The sequence below is a fragment of the Galeopterus variegatus genome, unplaced genomic scaffold (assembly GCF_000696425.1).
Source record: "Galeopterus variegatus unplaced genomic scaffold, G_variegatus-3.0.2 Scaffold1564, whole genome shotgun sequence".
Lineage (NCBI taxonomy): Eukaryota > Metazoa > Chordata > Mammalia > Dermoptera > Cynocephalidae > Galeopterus > Galeopterus variegatus.
In genome coordinates, this window is record NW_007727675.1 from 123,290 (window position 1) to 141,581 (window position 18,292).

Sequence of the window (18,292 nt, forward strand, 5' to 3'; positions counted from 1 at the left end):
TGCCCTAAGCCTGGTAGTTTTTCCTGATTTTTCTTTGATTACAAGTGATGTTAAACGTGTCCTCAGTAATTTGGTACCCTTTGGCATTTCTTTTGTGATGACTTGACTATTTACATTCTTTTCCTAGTTTATATATATTTTATTTATTTATTTTTTTTTTAAAAGATGACCGGTAAGGGGATCTCAACCCTTGGCTTGGTGTTGTCAGCACCACGCTCAGCCAGTGAGCAAACCGGCCATCCCTATATAGGATCCGAACCCGTGGCCTTGGTGTTATCAGCACCGCACTCTACCAAGTGAGCCACGGGCCGGCCTCAACAGAGAACTCTTGACTGCCCCACCTTGCTTCCGCCCCCATCTTACCCTCCAAACCTGCTTTTCCCAGGTTTCTCTTCTCATTCAATGATGTCACCTTCTATCACCACACTGCACAGGCCCCAACCTGGAAGTCATCTCAATTCCTGTCTGTCCTGGGTTGCATAGTGCACCCCTCTGCTCCCTGCCCCCAAATTCCTGTCTACGCAGAGCCTGTGAATGTGACCTGAGTTGGATATGGGGTCTTTGTGGATGCAGTCAAGTTAAAATGAGGTCATACTGCATTAGGGTGGGCTTTGAACCCAATATGCTTGGTGCCTTTATAAGAGGGAAGTTTGGGCACAGGGACACAGGGTAAAGATGCCACGTGACTGGAGTGATGTGTCTATAATAAGCCAGGTAACACCAAGGATTGCTGGCAGCCACTGGAGGCTGGAAGAGGCCAGGACGGATTTGTCCCTTTAGAGGGAGCATGGCCCAGCCTACACCTTGATTTTGGACGTCCGGCCCCCAGAACTGTGAGAGAATACATTTCTGTTGTTTTAAGCCCCCCAGTTTGGGGTGTGCTGTTACGGCAGCCACAGGAAATGAATACACTTTCACTGGACCCTGCCTCATCTGCTTCATTGACAAGCCTGCCTTGTCCTCCAACAAATGCATCCCAAATATGAGCACTGTTCTCCACCTGCACTGCTGCCACCTGGCTTAGACCATCGTCACCTCACGTGGAGCTCCTGAAAGGGCCCTCTGGCTAGCTTCTCTGCTTCCCCATCTCCATCTACTCACCCCTCCCCCCACAGCCCCCTGCACCCATGGGCACTGCTTTGTCTGCTGAAGCAAAGCCAGCTTTTGTAAATGCACATCACTCCACACCACTCCCTGCTCCAGGAACACAATCCTAACTCCCCCGTGGTCCGGAGGACCCTGTCCTCCTTCCCCTCTCCTCTGGTGACCCTCCTTGCTGTGGTCACTATGTTTCAGCCGTAGTCATATATTTCTTTCTTTCTTTTTTTTTTTTTTGCCACAAACAGACCAAGCTTGTTCTGCCCTTAGGAATTTTGCTTGCTGTTTTCTCTACTTAGAAGTGCACAGTGGCTCATTCTCATCACTGAAGTTTTGGCTCCAATGTCACCTCCTCAGAGATGCTTTCCCTGACTACCCAAGTAAAATGTCTCCTCCCCGTCACTCTCCCTCACAGGATATTGTTTAATTTCCTTCCTATCATTCATCATTCTCTGCATTTTTTATTTATTTGCTTTCTTGTTTATTGCCCATCTGCTCTTACTAGAGTGTAACTTCCCCCCGGGCAGAACATTTTGCTGTCTTGTTCATTACAATCCTCAGTGCCTGGCAGAGAGTAGGCACTTGATAAATGTTTTCTGAATTCATTAATACTGCCCCTAGAATCATCTTCCTAAGTCACATCGGAGATCCTTGAACACCCTGTGTCCTGAAGTTCTCCATGGCTCCCTCTTTCTTACTGAATGACGTCTGAACGTCTCAGCATAGCGTTCCCGACTCTCCCTGGCATGATCCCATCTCCTTTCCACACTTCGTCCTGTTACATGTCCACACATACCTGTGCTTCGCCTTGACCTGTCCTGATCCCTGAACCTGTCCTGCTGCTCCTGGAACGCCCCGCTCCCGTCTGCTCCCTCTCCCAGCCCTCCTCTCAGCCTCATGCATCTTTCTGAGCAACTCTAAAGTCTTGCCCAGATCCCTCCAGTTGAAGCCCCTGCCCCAATCCCTCTCTAGATTCTCCCGGAGTGCCGCTGTGCACTTGGCCTCATGGTGTCCCATCCTGCCCTCCCCAAAACCCCCAGCTCCTGGCCGCTGAGACCCAACTCCTTGCTGACTGTCCCCACAGTTGGGGACACAGTTCTTTGTGCACTGACCTGTGTACAGATAGTTGCCCGCCTGTACATATTATTGAATTGGACTGAAATTCAGAGCATCAGCAATCTGTGGGGGAAGATCGAGGGGGCCCTTTGGCTGCAGGGCACAACTCCCTCTCGTCATGTGTTGTGTATATGGACCCATGGTCACTCAGCACATTATTTTATTATCTATTCACAGACACATGCATTTATACTGTTTTCAGAATGGGTTAATTGGGCTTAAATGCCCTACAAACTCCAGCTTGTAGGTCATAAGGCTTTGATTCCACTTCTTTTTCTCAAGTCAGTAGCTGTAATAATAGTAAAAATAGAGACATAATAAACATACGTAGTGTCTAGCATAGAAGGACCAGTTTTTGTGCTAAATATTTTACATGCATAATCTCATTTAATCCTTATAACAACCCTAGGAGATAAGCACCACGTCTGGGAGGTAGTGCTGGGGTCGCTCCGTCTTCAGGACAGAAGCGGCCCCAAGCTCTTAACACAAGCACTTTTTATACAGTTTGGTAGGCAGACTCTGGCAACAGGATGAGTTGTACACAGCTTATTGGTCACCTGAGGTGACTTTTAAATCTATTGGTGGCTTTCAGTGGGGTGGAACACAGACGAGGAACTGGGGAATTGACCAATAACCCACCCCTTTTACGGTTAGGCCAGGTGGCCCATAGATAAGGAACTGGTTAGACAGTTCCTGGAACTGGGTGTACTTTGGGCAGTCATGCCCTTCCTGGTATAGCTGGGCTGTCCCTCATAGGGACTTTCCAGCCTTGGCCTGAAATGGCAGAGTAGTTTAAAATGGCGTTAGTTATGCTACCTTGTTCACTTATTTGTTTTTAGCAAGCACAGGTACAGAAGCAGATGGCATATGTTAAAGTAAATTTCTCCTCTACAGTAGGACGGTGTTACAGTCAAGAGCAGGGACACAGGGGCCACACTGGCTGGGTTTGAATCTTGTCTCTGCCGCTTACTTCCTATATGACCTTTTTTCAACTCCTAAACCTCTCTGTACCTCAGTTTCCCCATATGAGAAACAGGAATAACAATAGTACCTAACACTTGGTTAGGAGGATTAAGAAAGTTCCTCTTTATGTTAATATTATTGTTATTAATTCCGTTTTATTTATGAATGTTACTATTATTTCTATTATCAATGCCATTTTACATATGAAAGAATAGTAGCCCTGGAGGAGAGGTTAATCTCTTACCAACATCGCCCAGCTGGTAAATGGTGGAGCTTGGATTCGAATCCAGGTAGTCTGACTCCAAAGTTATGCTTTCTGTCCACTAAGCTGCATTACCTTTCATACAGAGGGAGAGGGAGAAAGAAGCTGGTGGACATGCCCCAGAGTTACTGGTGGTGGTAGGGTTGCCAGGTAAAGCACCGGACACCCAGCTAATTTTTGAATTTCAGATAAATAGTGAATACATTCTTAGTATTAAATATGCGCCTAATATTACACGAGATGTACTTATATTAAAAGCTTATTCATTGTTAAGCTGAAATTCAAATTTAACTGGGCATCCTGTATTTTTATTTGCTAAGTCAGGAAACCCAAGGTGGGGGCTACTTCCTAGTGTATTCAGTCCCCTCTTGGGACTCTGCCTGTCACTTGTTACCTCTTGCCCCCGTCTCCCAGGCGTCACTGCTGCCATACTGATGGGCGTTTCTTGCATTCTTTGGGTGAGTTAGGACAGAAAACACCTGGAGAACCTGTGTTTTCATGAGTGACGGAATGAAACGTGATTTTGTTTGGAATACAGGGTGGCATATTTCCTCCTCCTTGACCTTAAAGATCCTGCCCGTGAGCCTCACTGCTAGTTTTCTTTGAGCCAGGAGAGCACAGAGCCAGTGGTTTGGTGGTTTGTCACCTCTCTAGAGGGAGATGAGTGAAGTGGGAGACGTTCCTCATTCCTAGATCTTTGAGTTTTCTCTCCATGGAGCCAGACAGCTTACCCTTCTCTCTTCCTTCAGATGTTGGCGGGGGCTGCTTTCTTAGCTGCCAAATCTGGGACAGATTGGATCGGCAGGAGTGTGTGGTGGTGTTGGGGTGCGGGAGGCTTGACCAGCTGGTGCAGATGTCCATCAACAGACCCAAGTTGAGAGGGTGCTGATGGATTGGTGGCTGAGTGCCACCAGAAGGCTGCTTGGGGCAAGACGTTCTCACTTTCTTGGTGACCAGCTGGTGGAAAGGTTTGATATGGATACTGCCCCCCCACCCTCCACCCCCATCACTCTTTTTTTTTTTTTTTTTTTAAGTCTGCATAGAGTTAATAATTTTGGCAAGCTGAAGGATTCTGGGGATCCTCTCTTATCTAGCTCATTTGAATCTGCCTTGAAAGGACTGGAGTAATTAGTATACTTGCACTTCTGTTATTCAAAGTAATGAGTTTGTGGAAGAGGAATGTCGAAGTCAAACAAAAAGATAAGTATGATTTGGCTTTGGAGCACAGCAGTCGTACTTTAGGTGTAGCCAAGATCATTATCATTGCCAATCAGTGCTCCAGTCCAGGTGGGCATCTCACTCATGGTGGTTGTTTAGCAAATGTTTGTTGAGCTGAATTGCACTTGGAAATGGGAGCTTAGATTTGGAGCAGGACTGGACTTGGCGGGTAACTCTTTTTCAGCTCTGTTTTCATGGCATAGGAATTAGAGTTTGGTTGTTGGTCAGTACATTTGAAGCCTAGATATGTTTTGGGTGATTGTCCTTCTTTAAAGGAACTTACTATAGGGTGGGAGTTCACAGGCAAGGAGCTGTGGTCACTGAGGATGGATGCTGGAAGGTCCCTTTGGGTATCATTGCTGTGCTGTCTAATAGGGCTGGTACTTCGGGTTTAAGGATGGCCTGGCTCTCCACTCTGGGCCTGGGCTTTGTCAGGTACTTAGTGATTACATTTGGATGGCCCAGGCCATCCCCAGAGGGCCCATTCATGGGTGGACCCTAGAACCTGATACCCATATGCTGTCCATGTAGCAAACGGGGCTCATCAGAATCTGGGGTGCAGGCAGCCTTCCTAAGACTTCAAAGATGGATGTAATTTATTTACCATGATATGCCCAGATCTTAAAGTGTCAGCCCAGAGAGCTTTGACAATGATATACCCCTGTGTAACCCACCCAAAAAGAGATGAAGAATATTTCTGTCACTCCCATTCCCTAAACTAATTCTGCCCTTCCTCCCAGGCAACCACTTCTATCACCGTAGATTAGTTTCTCATATTCTTGTGCTTAAATGGAATCACTGTATATATATACAATACACTATATATATATATATATATGTATATATATACTGTGTGTGTATATATACATATAAATAGTGTATTGTCTGTCTTCTTTCACTGAATGTAATAATTTTGAGATTCATCCATGTTGCTGTGATAGCTGTAGTTCGTTATTTTTTATTGCTAAGGAGTATTTCGTTTTATAAATATACTACAATGTGTTTATCCATTTTTCTGTTGATGGACATTTGAATTGTTTCCAATTTGAAGCTACTATGAACGAAGTTGCTGTGAACATTCTTGTGTAAGTCTTTGTGTGGATGTATCTCTTCATTTCTCTTGGGCAATTATCCAGGAGAGGAATTACTGGGTCCTAGGGTAGATTTTTTTTTTAATGCAAAATTGCTCTTCCCTAGTTTGGAGGGTGTGAGCCAAGCTCCTGCCCATCATTATCACTGGATAGGTGTAGCTGAGAAGGTCAGATCATTCAAGCAGGTCTACTTTGATTAATAATTGTAATTGAAGCTGAATGTAATTGATGATAATTTTGAGTTGTTAGGTTTAATTCTGTAAAATTACATGAAACTGGTATATTATGAAGGCTTGTTGATAAAATCAAATTAGGTACAGAGATAGCCCCCATGTGAATTTGATTCATGCTTGAGTCATGACTAATAATTGACATGCCAAACCTGAAAGCTGACTCAATGCAACATTCATGTGGCCACCCATGATCGGTTTCTGATCGAGTGGCTTGATATTGAATGGATGTGGGTGACCTCATTCTGGAAGGTCACCTGCAGAATAATTGACATGCCAAACCTGAAAGCTGACTCAATGCAACATTCATGTGGCCACCCATGATTGGTTTCTGATCGAGTGGCTTGATATTGAATGGATGTGGGTGACATTCTGGAAGGTCACCTGCAAGTCCCTTCCTTCCTCCCAGTCTCTCTGTCTCCGTTCTTCACCACCTCATATCATTGTGTTCATAGCCCATCAGCTGGTCTGTTGGTTTCCAATCTGCTTCTTAAATCCATCCTGCTTTCTGATGCCAAGTTAACTTTCTGAAATGCCACCTTTACCCTCCTGAAGACCCCTTGGTGGCTGCCTAAGGCTGACCTGCTCAGTCCTGCTGAGTTGCTTCAGTGTCACCTGTGGATCTTTAGAGCACTGTGCTGATGTCCCTGTCCTGGTGACTCTGCTTCAGTAGGTTGTGGAGGGCCATTGACATCTGTACTTTGAAAACTCCAGTTAATTCTACTGTGCAACCAGAGTTGGAAATAACTCGCCCATTGTCTGAAGTCCAAGCTGTTCTTCCTGTCTTCTTATTTATACCCAACTATCTCACTGTACCCCAACACACACCCTCTTCTTGAGCCAGCCCGATCACTTTGCAGCTCCCACAACTAAGCTTGGCTTGTTTGCCTCCCACACTCTGCTCTTCCCAGCTAGAAAGGTCCCACCCCTGATTTCCCTTTCCAAGCCATGTGCAACCTTCAAGAGTCCTTCCCCGTGTTTTCTTTGATGTTCTACTTTTTATTACAACTTTTGTGTCTCCTTTTTTGAAATGAGTGCAGACTTACTTCATTGACCATTTCAGATGGTTTATCTATCATTTTAGATGTCCTCTGTAGTCTCTCTTATTATGGTACATAGCCAGCCCCCAAGGTCTACCATAATGTTGGCCATGTAACAGTCACTGATTAAGTACTTGCTGATTTATTTTTAAAAATTAATTTTTTATCTGATTTGGAGACAGAACTTGGAGACATTACTTAGCTTCTGTACTTTTGGGAGTAATTACTGCCTTAATTTTTATGGATTACAAGTTTGTGCCTACTCCTTAATTATGCAGTAGTCTTACTGAGGTTAGAGTCCATGTTCCTTCACTTCAGCAAACATTGAAGGGGGACCTACTCTGTAGCAGGCACTGAGTTGGGTGCTGCCATTTAGAACTCTGTGTTCCTGTCTTCTGTAGATGTGCACTTTCTTTAGAGGTGGGAATAATTGATACTGGTATTCAGTGCATTGTAAGTGAGCTATGTGCAATAATTTCCTCTCCCCTTTTTATTAAGAGGGAAATTTTGTTTTGTGGCTTGGATTTTCTTTCAGTATTTAAGCTGTCATTATTATAATAAAAAAAATGCTTAACTATTCCCGTCATTCCAGAATATTCTGACGTGTCCCTTAAGGAACTGTTCACAAATTTATTTATATTTCCAAAGCTGAAATTTTTCTAAAATGAGCACTTAAACAGAAATGAAAAGGTGTGCCTGCTGTGGGATAGATGTTGAGCTGATTGTTTTTGATTATTCTGTCCTGGTACCTCTGACACCAGAGGGAAATTAATAGCATTATTAAGTACAGATCCCTGGGGCATGTTGTGTGATATTTTGAGAAAAAGGATCATGCCATGAACTTTGGTAGGTTTTGAGAACTATAGAAGGGAAATGGGAAGTTTTACTCCCAAGGAACATGAGAAGGAGCTTGCAAATATCTGCTGATTTTAAATGTTTCCTCCAGTTCCTTTCAGCCTTCTGGTGTTAAGGCTGTGATTTAGGAGCCTTCGACAGAAACATGCAGTTCAGGTGGGTGTTATGTTATCATGTGGAAACATTTCTGAAAGTTGAATTTTTGGAGGTAGGATTTTCACTGTGAAATCAGGAGAAAGATCCAGGAAGACATTGGGTGCCCCCATTCCAGCATGTAGACAATCACTTTTCCCTCATTTTCAGTGTGGGACCCTCACCTTTGACTAGGCGAGGGGTCCCTGAATGTCTGGTGGGACAGTTGCTTGGCCTCCTGGAGTACAGGAGGAATATGGGGTCCATTTGTTTCTTACCCAGGCTTCCACCAGTCCTCTTTGTGGGCCCATTTGCACGCTCATGTGTGAAGGCTCTGAGGCTGTTCTGCAGCCCGGTGGGGTGAACCGCCTTGCTTCTGGTCTCTTCCCTCTTCGGGGCCTCTTCGGGGGTCAATGCTTGCTTGCCCCCTCTTCTAGCTTCCAACATGTTGTCTTTGTGCCTTTGCATCTTTCTCACCCTTTACTGTCACTCTAGCAAGAATTTGAGAGCGAGCAGCTTGGGTTCTATTGGCCGTGTTTAACTAGAAGTCCTACAATTTACATTTTGTAATATTTCAGAATGGACTAGGAATTTCCCATTAGCAGAGCAAATACCTGAGCATTATATTTAGAGGGAAATTTTTCTCTGATTAGATGTAGTGAGTAGGTGACATTGTGAATATTACAGAATTTCATACATCCAAGAGATGGAGGGTAACTCTGGGGTGAAGAGCATGGCTTTAGAATCAGGCCAGGGATGCAGATCCTGGCTCTGTTCCAGTTGGATGTCCTTGGGTGAGTTTCTGAACCTCCGTGAACCACAGGGAGACTGGGTTTCAGTGAGGTAAAGCACGAAGCCCCCTGTGAGTACCACACTGTGAAGATCGCTCTGAGTACCACCCAGGCCCATAACTTTGCCGACCCCACAACTTTGCTGACCCCACAAAGCAAACTCTGGGTGCTTCTGGCTTTAAGTCTTTGTTTGCGTGGTTTACGCCTCTCAGCTGGAAGGATATCCCTCAATCTTCTCTCAGGTCTTGGTATCTGTTATTATTATCATTAATTTTTAATAAAGCTCTTTATTTTGGAAGTATTTTAAATTTTCTGAAAAGTTGCAACAATAGTACAGGGAGTTTCTGTATATGCTTCATCTGGTTTCCCATAATGTGAACATCTTACATAAATAATCATGGTACGTTTGTCAAAGCTAAGAAAGTAACATTGGTATATTACCATTACTTAAACTCCAGACTTCATTGGGCTGTCACCAGTTTCCCCACTAATGTCCTTCTTCTGTCCAGGATCCCATCTAGGATACACATTGCATTGAGATTGTTCTTATTTTATTTTATTTTTTGGTAGCTGGCCGGTGTAGACTGTTCTTATTTTAAAGTGTAGTTTACAGTAGAGGAAGCTGTGCCTTTTATTCAGAGACCTAGACCAAAAGCATAATATACAGTCATCTTCCAGTATCCTGGGGGACTGGTTCCAGGACCCTTCCTGGAGGATACCAAAATCTATGGATGCTAAAATCCCTTATATAAAATGGAGTACTATTCGCATATAACCTACACACATCTTCCTGTATACTTTAAGTCATCTCTAGATGACTTATAATACCTAATACAACGTAACTGCTATATAAAAAGTTGTTTTACTGTAGTTTCAAATTTATATTATTTGTTACTTTTGTATTGTTATTTATTTATTTTTTCCTGAATATTTTTGACCCACTGTTGGTTGAGTCCATGGGTGTGAAACCCTCGGATATGCATCCATGCTGATTGTATGTATATTTCGAAATTCCCAGCTTTAGCTCTGCTGCTTAGGAGGGGATTGTACTATGAGTTACCTAATTGCTTGTTTCCCTATCTACCTCTAATGCAGCCAGGGGCTATAAATGGATTTACATTTGTAAAATTTGATTTATCTTCCAGAAGTTAGTGTTTAACAGGATCATTAGCACTGTTTATTAGTTGCTAAAGTTTTTCTAATGCTGGGTTTTCTTGGAGTAGCTTATGTCACAATATTGGGGAATGCCCATGGGATTGATTGTGTTAGGTTGTTGCTGAAGCTGATTCATCCAGACTTTGGTTCCAGGATACTTTGCCTGTTGATAGGGGAAGTGATAACTTAAACCTGGTCTTTGCTGTGCAGTTCTTAGGATTTCTTAAAAGACTCTTGATCAGTGTAGGGATAAAGGATGGCACTAATTTGATCTGGGGATGGTGCAATCAGCTTTGATGACTTTAGCTTGCTCTCGGGCTTTGGGAAAGCCACTGAATCTCTTTGGGTCTCAGTTTTTCCATTTGTTAAATGAAGTATTTGGACTAAGTTGTCTCTTAAAGTCCTTTTCAACTCTAAATGAGGCTGTGATTCTTTTAGTAGATTTTCAGTGGCTTACCCATGAAGCTTTGAAAATTCTATGTTGACTTCTTTCTACACCCATGCAGAACTCCATTATTTTGAGCAATTACTCAGCCAGTGTTTGTCAAAGGATGAAGGCATTTGAATGTGAGCCTATAGAGTACTTAATTTGGAAGGTAAAAATCACTTCACAGTTTAGGTGATAGATTAAAAAATGAGCGTTGAATCACTTCCTGATCATGCGCTCTGATTTTTCCACCCCCATGGCATCTCTTCATTAGCAGGGATGACGGAGGACTCACTTAGAGGCAACAAATATTGAACAACTGTTCTGCCCAGAACTATTCTGTTGGGCAGTGCCCGAATGCAAGGATGCTCATAGCACAGCCCCAGTCCTGGGCATGAACAAATTCCCTGGGGAATATGGACACAAATAATCCACTGTGATGGAAAGGGGCCACCCTAGAAAAGGGGTACAGAAGGAGATAGGGGAAAGGAAGGGAGTGTGTTTACAGAAGGCAGGATCAGGGAGAGAGAAGAATCCAAAACAACACTTGGTACATTACACATTCCTTATCAGGAACTGGGTTGGCATGCTATATGCAATGCCTCTTGTGATTCTTATAACAACCCTCTTAAATAGTGTCACTCTCAGGTGACACAGCCGAGCTGCAAAGAGCTTAGGTTATTTGCCCAGAGCTACCTCACTAGTAAGTGGCAGAGCCAAGATTCAAACTGGAACCTGATTCTCAACCCTGCATTTTCCCATTATAAATGTGGATTGAGGGAAAGGGCAGAGGATGCTTGGAAGAAAGGGCATATGAGATGGGTCTTGACATTTTGACATTGTCACGGGTGGAGGGGCTGGGGCAAAGGTGAGGGGGCTGGAGGGCTCAGCACACAGCGGGGGGCAGTAATACAAGACATGGTCTTCACAGTTGGTTAGGCCAACCTCAACTTTTTTTAAAAATCAGGGTAAAATTTACCTAACATAAAATTAATCACTTTAAAGTATACAATTTAGTGGCATTTAGTATATTTGCAATGTTGTGCACCCATCACTTCTAATGACTTCCAAATATTTGCATCATGCCCAAAGGAGACCCCGTACCCAGTAAGCAGTCATTCCCCTGTCCCCACTCCCACCATCACTGTCAACCACTAATCTGCTTTCTGTCTCTATGGATTTGCATTTTTTGGGTATTTCATATATATGGAATCATAGAATATGTGCCCCTTTGTGTCTGGCTTCTTTCACTTGGCGTGATAATTTTGAGGTTCACCCATGGTGTAGCATGCAACAGTACTTGGCTCCTTTTCGTGGCTCTTCCATGGAATGTTTCTCCATTCCTCACTGATGGACATTTGGGCTGTTTCCATCTTTTGGCGATTGTGAACAAGCTCAAGATCAATTTTTTAATTAACTCAAGTCATTCCTTTATTCATGCACTGGGGCATCTGTCGAGATGGAAGTTGAAGTCATGGTAGTGGCCGAGATGCAAGGGAGAGTGTGAAGAAGAGAGCTAAGGTGAGAGTGAGCCCTGGGCATGGGAAGGAGTGGAGGAGGAACAGCAGCAGTTTCTCAGACATCAGCTTGCCCGAGAATTGTTGTCCAACATGCACATTTCTGAGCTGGGCGTCAGACCTGCCAAACCAGCCAATGGTTGAGTTAGACATTCAATTGTTTTAAAAAAATTTTCCTTTCTTAGCTCTTTTGCAGGAGTTTTTTGTTGTTGTTGCTGAAATACTCCCTTGAGCTTCCTCTGTTCTATAGCAAAAATCGAGCTCTTTTGTTCTCAGCGACATCTAGCTTGGAGGATGGGCCCCACGCAAGCTTTCCCCTGAGCTCGTTTGGTTGATTGGGCTTTTCATTTTATTTTGGGGAATAAAGAGGCAAAAGGACTTTGGGGATACAGTGAGGCCCCTGACATGCGTGTTGAAACCTAGTTATGCATTCCTTTTATAGACAAAGGCGGGGAAAAGAAAGGTACGCAGCATCAGCTCCTTATGGTTACATCTGTGTCTTCAGGGGTGGCCCTGCCAGCCCATATGTTGAAACCTAGTTATGCATTCCTTTTATAGACAAAGGCGGGGAAAAGAAAGGTACGCAGCGTCAGCTCCTTATGGTTACATCTGTGTCTTCAGGGGTGGCCCTGCCAGCCCATATTTTTGCCTTTATAAGCAGGGTCACAGCTGCAGGAGGACTTTTGCTATCTGCCATCTTGGGTCATAAGGGCACCGGCTGTCAAGACTTGCCTTGGGAGCCCATTCCCTGAAGTTTTGGGCCCAGCGCTCCCACCTCTGTGGCCTACCCCTTCCAGGTCCTGCTTCTTTGGGGTAGCTGAGGTTGATCAGATACACTACTTTCTGCTCCCGTGTCAGCTAGTTAATATGGCACTACACCCAGATTAAAAAATGTCTAACATGTAAAGGAACTTTGCTAGTGTTGAGAGTTTCAGGCAAGCCATTGCTATTGGGGGATCATTAAAAAGTAATACTTACTGTAATATTCAATAATAATATTCCTTGGTATCTGTTTACCGAAATGAATTGAAAACTTCTGTCCACAGAAAAACCCGCACACGGATGTTTATAGCAGTTTTATTTGTAATTGCCAAAGGTTGGAAGAAACCAAGATGTCCTTCAGTAGCTGAGTGGATAAACAAGCTGTGGTACAACTAGACAATGGGATATTATTCAGCGCTAAAAATAAATGAGCTATCCAGCCATGAAAAGACATGGAGGAACCTTAAATGCATTATTACTAAAGAAAGAAGCCAGTATGAAAATGTACATCCTGTATGATTCCAACTATATGGCATTCTGGAAAAGCCAAAACTATGGATACAATAAAGAGATCAAGGGTTTCCAGGGGTCAGTGGGGAAGCAGGGACAAATAGAGCACAGAGGACTTTTAGTGCAGCGAAACTATTCTGTATGATACTATAATAGCAAATACATATTATTATATATTTTTCAAAACCCACAGAATGTACAGCACCAAGAGTGGACTCTAGTGGAAACTATGAACCTTGAGTGGTAATGATGTGTCAATGTGGGTTCATCTGTTTTATCAAATGTGCCACCGTGTGGCATGTTGATGGTGGGGGAGGTTGTGTGTATGTCGGGACAGGGGGAATATGGGAATTCTCTGTAGTTTCCACTCGATTTTGCTGTGAACCTAAAAATGCTCTAAAAAACAAAGTTAAAAATGGTAATGTATGCCTTCATGTGCTGTATTAGTTTCCTGTTGCTGCTGTAACAAGCTACTACAAATGTAGTAACGTAAAACAACACAAATATATTATCTTGTAGTCCTGGAGGCCAGAAGTCCAAAATGGTTTTAGCTGGAATGAAATCAAGGTGGCAGCAGGGCTGTGTTCCTTCTAGGGATTTTGGAGGAGAATCTGTTTCTGTGGCTTTTCAGTTTCTAGAGGCCACCTGCATTTCTAGGTTCGTGACCTTTTTTTCATCTTCAAGCCAGTGATGTAGCATCTTCCAGTCTCTCTGACTCTGACCCTTCTTACTCCCTTGTAAGGACCCTTGTGATTCCATTGGCCCCACTCAGATAATTCAGGATAATATTCCCATCTCAGGGCTCTTAAGTTAATCACATCTGCAGAGGCCCTTTTGCCATGGAAGGTGAAATATTCCCACGTTTGGGGGATTGGGATATGGTCATCTTGTCTCCCACATATGTCCTTTCAATAACTTTTTTGAGGGCCCTACTATTATTTTAGAGAGGCAACCTAATTCCATTTCCAGATTGTTCTTTGGTCATTTTCCATTTTATATGGGAGGCAAGGAGGCTGGCAAGGAAAAGAAATAAAGAAAATACAACCGGATCCTAGATTTGATTAGAAAGATAAAGCACCATGATTCTCAAAGAGGGGCCCACCCAAACCATCTGGGATGCTTTTCCATTGCAAGCATCTCAGATCCCAACATGCCTCCCTTGAAAGGCACGTCCTTTTTGCCTCATGCTGAATAACTTGTCCATGAGAACATTGTGGGCTTCTCACATGCAGGGGTAGGAGAAAGGTTGGTGCTCAGTGATGCAGAGGGGTATTAGGGAATTTTGGCAGAAGAGACTGCCCTTTGTGAACATGAGAGCAGAGGCTGGAAGTACCTCCCTCACATGATGCTGACACAGACGCTGTATTTCCTTGTCACGGGAGGGGCATGGGGAAGGTTTAGAGGATAAGTGAATGGCCTTGCCTGGATCATGTGGTTTTAAGGTCATTGAAGGTGGGACTGTAGGAGAGGTCCTGAAACATGCAGGGAGAGTGGTTGTTGGACAGGTCAGGTTTAAAAAGAGGAACAAAGACCTCTCCTTCTCTGTGCCTCTAGGCAGGTCCTTCCTCATCAGTGGGGAGTCTACCATTAGTGGCAGCAACTAAGGGCTGTTGAATTACAAAGCTAATCAGACAAAGCCTAGAAAAGGGATGGATTAGGCTGTGTCAGGGAGGAGGAGCCCTTAGGCTTCCTTCGATTGGTCTTTTTTGACAGCCCAGCTGCTGTGGATTGATTGAATTGTGTCCCCCAAAGTTCACGTATTAGAAAATTAATTCCCACTGTAACTGTTGAGGGTGGGAAATCCTATCATGGTAGTTGAAAGGTGGGGCCTTGAAGAGGTGATTAGATTGTAAGGACCATGTAGCAGTGAATGGATTAATAATGGCAGTCGAGGGTGTGGTTTTGAGGGCTTTCAAAAAAGAGCACATGAGAAAAGTTCTCTCTGCTCCACCATTTCTGCTGTGTAAGACCCCCGGGTCACTGTCACCATCACCAAGACCCTCACCAGATATGCTCCCTTTGCTGTGGACTTCTCAGCTTCTGAAACTGTAAGCAATAAATATTGTTTCCTTATAAATCACCCAGTTCCAGATACTTTTTTTTTTTTTCTTAAAAGATGACCGGTAAGGGGATCTTAACCCTTGACTTGGTGTTGTCAGCACCACGCTCAGCCAGTGAGCGAACCGGCCATCCCTATATAGGATCCGAACCCGTGGCCTTGGTGTTATCAGCACCGCACTCTACCGAGTAAGCCACAGGCCGGCCCCCAGATACTTTGTTATAAGCAAAAGAAACAGACTAATACACTGGCTCATGACGTTGAACTGGTCAACTGCAGTTCCCATCCTATTGAGATAAGGCATTTTCATTCTTCCTGGGAGCCTCGGAGGCAGGTGCAGTTTTCCGTGGGTGGCACTAAGAGTTTGGGGGGAGAATTTGGCCCCAGAGCAGGCGGCTGTGTGTGAATGATGGCTGCTGGCAGAAGGGAATTCATGGATTGATGCATGGATATGTTCTTTATTGTTGCTGTTGTAATACGTGGTTCTGTCACTCTGAACATTATTTTGGAGATGAGCGATGCAGATTTTTTTTAAGGCAAGGCACAATTAAGTAGTTTTTAGAAACCCATTCAACAATTTAAGTGTTGGTGATGACTGTCATATAGTGACAATGGGAAATGGGTATACGCCTGCTAAGAAGATGTCACAGCATCTATAAGAGTAAATGGCCACAGATGAGTGTTTAATTTGGTCAGCACAGGACAATCTTTTGTCAAATTGACCTTGCTGAGATTTGAGAACAGCCTCATTTTTTCTCTTCCAGTTTCTCCCCTCATTGAGTTGGTTATGATCCCGATTGGTCAGTTTCCTGGATCTGACACTTATTGCCTATGTGACCTTAAGCAAATTACCTTATTACTTTGAGATTCAATTTCTTTATCTACAAATAACAATAGAAAACAACATCTGCCTCCCTGGGTTGTTGTGATGATAAAATAATATATCAAATGTAAAGTTTGGTCCCTGGAAATAGTGGGTGATCAATAAATATTGGTTTCTATCTTCCTTTTTAGTGATAAGAAAATTAACTGATGAGACCAATATGACATTACTGGTTGTCTTCAAATATTTCAAAGGCTGTCACATGTCACAGAAAAAAGATTCATTCTTTGGTTCTCTAGAGAGCATTCCTAGGGCTAATAGGTTAAAATACCTACATAAGGAAGAACTTTGTAATTATTAGAGCTGTCTTATAATGCAGTGAGCTTATGAAGTACTGAGCAGTTTGTCTTAGAAGTACAGATGTCACTTGACCTATGATGGAGTTATGTCTTGATAAACCCATCATAATTTAAACATATCATAAGTCCAAAATGCATTTAATACACCTAACCTATTAGACATCATAGTTTAGCCTAGCATAGCTTAAATGTATTCAGAACACTTACATTAGCCTACGGTTGGGCAAAATCATCTAACATAAAGCCTATTTTACATGAAAGTGTTGAATATCTCATGTACTGCATGCATATTGCTATCCAGGAAAAGATCAAAATTCAAAATTTGAAGTACATCAAAATTGGGACAGTCTCGTGTCATTGTAAAGCTGAAAAATTAAGTCAAGCCATCTTAAGTTGGGGACTCTCTGTATTCAATTAAAACAAGATTTCTCAGCAATGTTATTCCTGACATTTGGGGCCAGATAATTTTTTGTTGTCAGAGGCTATGCTGTGCATTGTAGGATATTTACCAGGATATTTATTGTAGGATATTTACCCTTGGCCTCTACTTATTAGATGCCAATAGCAAGCTCTCCCTACTCTGTTCCCAATGTGACAGCTAAAAATGTACCTAGACATTGCCAAGTGTCCCCCAGAGAACAAAATCAGCTCTGGTTGGGAACCACTAAATTAGAGGCTAGATGACAGCAAACTAGACTCCATCCTCCCAAGGTCAACTCAGACCCACCCAAAGTTGAGTCCTTACAATATTAGTTCCAGGAATCCTGGGGGTGGCATTTTGGTTTGGGACAGTACAAAACACCTGGTATTAAATGCCTAACACATGTGAAATTGTAGGGTTCAGTTTGGGCCATTGAGATCAACAGAGATCCCCTTCTGGAAAGCCTGCTGTAGTTGCTTTAATGGTTTGTTGCTATTGTGGCTTTCGTAGGTCATGTTAGCAGCTTCCTATTGGTCTCTGCTGGCCCCAGCGGTTGAGATGGCCACGTCCTCTGGGGGCTTTGGTGCCTTTGCCTTCTTCCCTGTGGCTGTTGGCTTCACCCTTGGAGCTGCTTTCGTCTACCTGGCCGACCTCCTGATGCCTCACCTGGTGAGTACTGCTCTACTCTGGGCTGTCGTATCAGCATACATCCAGCTCTGTGCAATAGACTTATTTCTGTTCAAACTCGATATACATGTTACTGTCTCTAAGTAGCCAGTTATGTCTAAACAGATGACAAGGAAAATCCAATGGTGATTTCTTCCTTAAAGAAAATAATCTCTTGGTCGTATTACTCATCATGCCCTTATTTACATTTTGGTAAGTTCAGATTTTGGACGTCAGATTTCATTAAACATGTAGAGTGTAGCTGACATTGTGCTGTAGATATGGGACCTAAAACTGGGAGAAGTGGGTGGTCATGACCCTTAATGAGCTTATGATGGCATCAGGGAGATGACCACACACCAAGCTATAGCGTAAGACCTTTGACCAAGCATCATGTCAGCAGGGGTGATAGGAGTGTGAGGAGGGAAGACGGGGCTCTGGGTTTGATCTCACTTCTGCCATTTATTGGTTGTGTGTCCCTCTGTTCCAGTTTTCCTTCCTGCAATTTGAGGATAACTCCCTTGAGGGATTGTGAAGTAAAGAGTTTAAAAAGGCACTGGAATTGGGGATGAGTTGGAGATTTTAGGCTTTTTTATTTTGCTGAAATAGCTCTGGTGAGCATGGGAGTGAGCTTGTACTTGCTTAAAGAGAATCACAGCATGAACCGCAGCTCAAAGTACAGCTGTGATGGCCGAGCAGAGAAAGCCAAATTCAGGCCATGTGATCGTCACCACGAGCCATGGCTGCAGCTTTGCCATCTGCATGCACTACTGTCAGTAGAGGAGAGGGGTCGGTGC

At 43.5% G+C, this 18,292-nt stretch overlaps 1 protein-coding gene across 1 annotated transcript in view; it reads left to right on the forward strand.

The window, feature by feature from the left end:
• SLC39A11 (solute carrier family 39, member 11) overlaps positions 1-18,292 on the forward strand; it is a gene marked incomplete at its 3' end in the record, with an annotated part of 243,513 nt that overhangs the window by 26,330 nt on the left and 198,891 nt on the right. Inside the window, exon 4 of the mRNA XM_008577694.1 lies at positions 17,340-17,498. Within this exon, the coding sequence (XP_008575916.1) occupies positions 17,340-17,498 (159 nt within the window). The remainder of the gene's footprint in view (positions 1-17,339; positions 17,499-18,292) is intronic.